General features: G+C 19.2%; 1 protein-coding gene and 1 non-coding gene across 2 annotated transcripts; one reads left to right on the top strand and one right to left on the bottom strand.

Annotated features, from left to right (window-relative positions):
- The first annotated feature begins 622 nt into the window (after nucleotides 1–622).
- PRSY57_0513500 lies at nucleotides 623–695 on the top strand. Its single transcript has one exon. It is a non-coding gene; the product is annotated as a tRNA-Phe (tRNA).
- Nucleotides 696–1,194: 499 nt separating this feature from the next.
- On the bottom strand, nucleotides 1,195–4,581 carry PRSY57_0513400 (aspartate--tRNA ligase, putative; the record flags this gene model as incomplete). The annotated part of the gene is made up of 1 exon (XM_012906203.2): nucleotides 1,195–4,581. One exon carries the CDS (start codon nucleotides 4,579–4,581, stop codon nucleotides 1,195–1,197), a length of 3,387 nt encoding a protein of 1,128 aa, XP_012761657.2.
- Between the last annotated feature and the right edge of the window lie 101 nt (nucleotides 4,582–4,682).

Raw genomic sequence — 4,682 nt, 5'->3', positions numbered from 1 at the left:
TTTTTTGTACTTTTTTAAAAGACCAAAATTATGTACATATTTCCACTATTAAATGAAAGGATCCCTCTTTATTTGTTATAAATAAAAAAAAAAAATTAAAAATTAAAAACTAAAAATTAAAAACTAAAAATTAAAAACTAAAAATTAAAAACTAAAAATTAAAAACTAAAAATTAAAAATTAAAAACTAAAAACGACTTTTATATTTTTATCCATCAATCATTCATGAAATGTTTACTCTTTTGTAGAACATATAAATATATTAAGCTCATTCAATTGAAAAATGTACAAAAATAAATATATTCATATATATATATCAATATTTGTTATTCTTTTAAATTTCCTTATTTTTCCTTTTAAGAATGTAATAATAAATAAGTATTCCATTTTATTTTATTATTTTATTTTATTTTTTTCATAAAATTCATAATAATATTAAAAAATGCATCAAGATATTAATTTTTTTTTAATAAGTAATAAATATTTATATTATATAAATATAATAACACAATTATATAATATATTATTTATATATATATATATATATATATAATATATATGGTGTACATTTTTGAGTGCTTTTATTTTTTATTAATAATTAGATTATAAGAAAAAATTACCAAGCCGTGATAGCTCAGTTGGGAGAGCGTCAGACTGAAGATCTGAAGGTCCCTGGTTCGATCCCTGGTCACGGCAAGATTATAAAAAAAAATTAGCAGAAAAATTTTTAAAATATATATAAAAATGTATATATATATATATATATATATATAATTAATAATTTATTTATAAATATAATATATACATTTTATTAAATTTTTTTAATTTAAATATTACATGACAAATTTAGATATATATAATAATAAGAAAATTCCATATTTAAAACATCATCTATTATAATATATATAAATATATATATATATATATTTTTTATATAGCTTAAAAAAATTTGTTTTAATTAAATTATTTTTTCTTCATATTATAATATATTATATATATTATATATATATATATATATATATATGTATGAATATAAGTTGAGTTCATAAAAAAAAAAAAAAAAAAAAAACATACATATATATATATATATATAGTGGTCACAAAAAAAAAATAAGCATGAAACAATAAAATAATAAAACATATTATATATATGTATAACGTTTTATATATATTAATTAATTTTAAATTAATATTATTATTCCGATAGAGTAACATTTTTTACATTGTTGAGATTTAAGAGAGTGATAAGATATCTTTCCATCCCTAGAGCTAATCCTCCATGTGGTTTTGAAGCATATTGAAAAGAATTAAAATATTTATAAATTGTTGATTTTTTATTTATTAATTTTTGTAAATTATTAAGATAATTTAATATGGTGAAATTATCCTTTTTATGAAGATATGTTGATAAGGATATTTGTTTATTTTCTTTTAATGTCTTAAAAAGTAAAATTGGTAGGTTATGAATTCGTTGACTTCCCGAAATTATTTCCATACCTTTATATATAAAATCATAACTATTAGAAAATCGTAGATCATACATATTGCTACATGTATAATAAGGTCTTAAAAAAATTGGATATTGGTCTATAATAAATATATCACTATGAAAATTGGTTTTTATAAATAAATATAGATAATTTAATTCATCGTTTGTGAAATCATCATATAAAATATATTTATTTTTTAAATTGTTATATGATAAAGGTTCAGTAATGAACACATTACCATCATCATTATTATTATTACCATCATCATTATTATTATTACCATCATCATTATTATTATTAATATTATCCATATTATTATTAATATTTGTTTTTTTTTTATTTATAATATTTACCAAATCGTACAACGTTTTAATATGCTCATCGTGATTATTATTATTATTATCATTATTTCCATCATAAGTAACCTTTGGATATATATTCGATCCATCTATCTGAGTTTGTGTTTTTAAGACATTCATATTATTTTCTTGTAATTTCTTTTTCTCCATATCATACTTATCATACATGTTATTAAAAAATAATAATATCTTTCTATAAAATTCATCTTTATTAAAAGAATTTAAAAAGTGGTAATATGTATCATTATATATGTTCGCTTCATTATATTCCTTGTACATATCATGAGTTGAGGACATAAATAGATTTTTTTGTTTTTGTTTGTTTTCTTGTTTATTTATTTTATAATATTTTAATATTTTGTTGTAATAATATATATTATGTAATTTATCCTTCTCAGATGATTCAAACATAATTTTTTTCTTCATATTTTGTTTTTCTTCATTATTTAATATTTTTATATATTTATTATATTTCTTATTGTAAATATATGTATTTTTGTTATTTATATGTATATTGTTTTCTTCTTTTTGTAATAATAAGATATCATTTTTATTATTCCTATAATATTTATCTAATATATCTTGAGCTTCAGAAAAAGAGATGACTATGGGATTATCGCAAAGTTGGCTAGCTCGATATGTATAATAATTATTATTATTATTATTATTATAAAAAGATGATAAAATATTTAATTCATTAAAATAGTTATTATTTATATATGTATTCATATTTTTTAAGATATTATACATATATATAATAATTTCATAATAATTATCATAAATTACTCTTTCAATATCTAAAGACATAAATTCATTTAAATGTCTTGAACTATGAAATTTTTCATTTCTATAACAATAATTAATTTCATACACTTTGTCAAAATCAGAATTTATTAACATTTGTTTAAATAATTGTGGACTTTGTGATAACACAATATTTTGTCCCTCAAGCTTATAACATCTACAACCACCTTCCGATCCTGTTAATTGAACATTTATATTCTTATCTGATGAACTAGTATTCTCTAAATTATTATCTTCAGTTTCCTCATAATTGTTTTCATGTTTATCAACAGATGGATTCTTTTCAGATTCTTTAATTTTTATAAATTTAGATGTGAATATTTCTGTATAGCCATCCCTTTCTAAGAGATCCCTAAATCGTTGAAATACTTTACTTTTAATATAAAAAATTAAATGATTTATTGAATTTCTATAGTTTAAAGAAAAATTTTGTACTTTCAGCAAGTTTTCGTTCGTGTTCATTTTTTTTTCTTCTTCATAATTGTTACTGGTTTGTTGTGGATGTAAGTTGTTGTATGGTATGTTTTTCGTTTTGTCAACATAATTTTTTTCGGCGTATTCTTTTGTATCAACATAATTTTTTTCGGCGTGCTCTTCTGTATCGACATTATTTATTTCGGCGTGCTCTTCTGTATCGACATTATTTTTTTCGGCGTGCTCTTCTGTATCGACATTATCTTTCTCATTGTTTTTGTTTTTCTCCATATCAACAATTTTGTTATCTCCCCTTATAACCATTTGGATTTTGTTTGTGTGGACATCACTATCGTTTATAATAAATGGAGGATTATAAAACGATTCTGAAATACAATCTATTTGTTCAACTACTATTTCGATAACTCTTTGATTAAGCAAGCTTTCTATATAAGGTACGTTGTGTTTATATAACGTTCCATGTAATTTGATCCTTCCTACAATATCTATAACACTTTCATTTTTTAAATTCTTTATATAGGTATACATATTATCTATTGAATATATAGATTTATTATTTTCATTTGTGTTTTTTTTTTTTTTTTCATATACACATGTTAAGTACATTCCATTACTTAATCTTAGATATAAGAAAATTCGTTTGGATTGTTTTTTTTTTCTTTCCATACGACCCCTAATAAGTATGTATTTTTTATCGATAAATGTTTGTTTTGTTATATCATTATTATTATATATATTATTGTTCATACACTTTACAAACTTCTTTTCATTTGTTTCTATATATTTTATAATATCTTGATAAGTATAATAATCTCTATTTAAATGTGAACCATAAAAAAGAGAAAGGTGTCCCCAGCTTGTTGAAGGTAATAATATATATGGCTCTCCTATGCTGGATAAATACAATTCATCAACGTGATAATTATTATTATTATTATTATTATTTTTATTATTATTATAATTATTATTATTATAATTATTATAATTATTATTATTATTATTATTATTATTTTTATTATTAATGACGTTATCATTTTCTTTCCTATTAAACGTTAAATAAAGCATACATTTTTTTCTCATAACATTTATTTTAACATTTTTATCACTGTTTTTATTTTTTACTCTTTCCTCTGTTGTATAGGAATTAAAAAGATTTTTTAAAATACACGCATCATCATAAGAAAAAGTAGGACTATTAAAAAAATTCAATTTATGCTTCTTCTTATGATATATAAACTTATTTAAAAAGAATGGATTACTTATATTATTATTCCCGATATTATTATCATAATGAAAACCACCCTTATGATAATAAATATTATGATATTTATTTCTTTTGTTTCTTTTTTTATTTCTTTTGAATAACACAAACTTTGAATTATTGTATAAAGAAAAATGATGTGATAAATTATATGAATAGCAAAATAAAACTCTTCTTAAAAATATTGTATTTATATAGCAAATCAAAAATAAATATTTCACAACATAAATCATTTTATATTATTCTTTTTTTATAATTTTTTTTTTTTTTTTTTTTCCTTCTAATCATAATTTCCCTACATTGTTAATATTATATAATAAAAATGTAAATTCAA

The sequence above is a fragment of the Plasmodium reichenowi genome, chromosome 5 (assembly GCF_001601855.1).
Source record: "Plasmodium reichenowi strain SY57 chromosome 5, whole genome shotgun sequence".
Taxonomy (NCBI): domain Eukaryota; phylum Apicomplexa; class Aconoidasida; order Haemosporida; family Plasmodiidae; genus Plasmodium; species Plasmodium reichenowi.
Note: the sequence above shows the minus strand (reverse complement) of the source record. Positions and strands in the feature narration are given on the sequence as shown.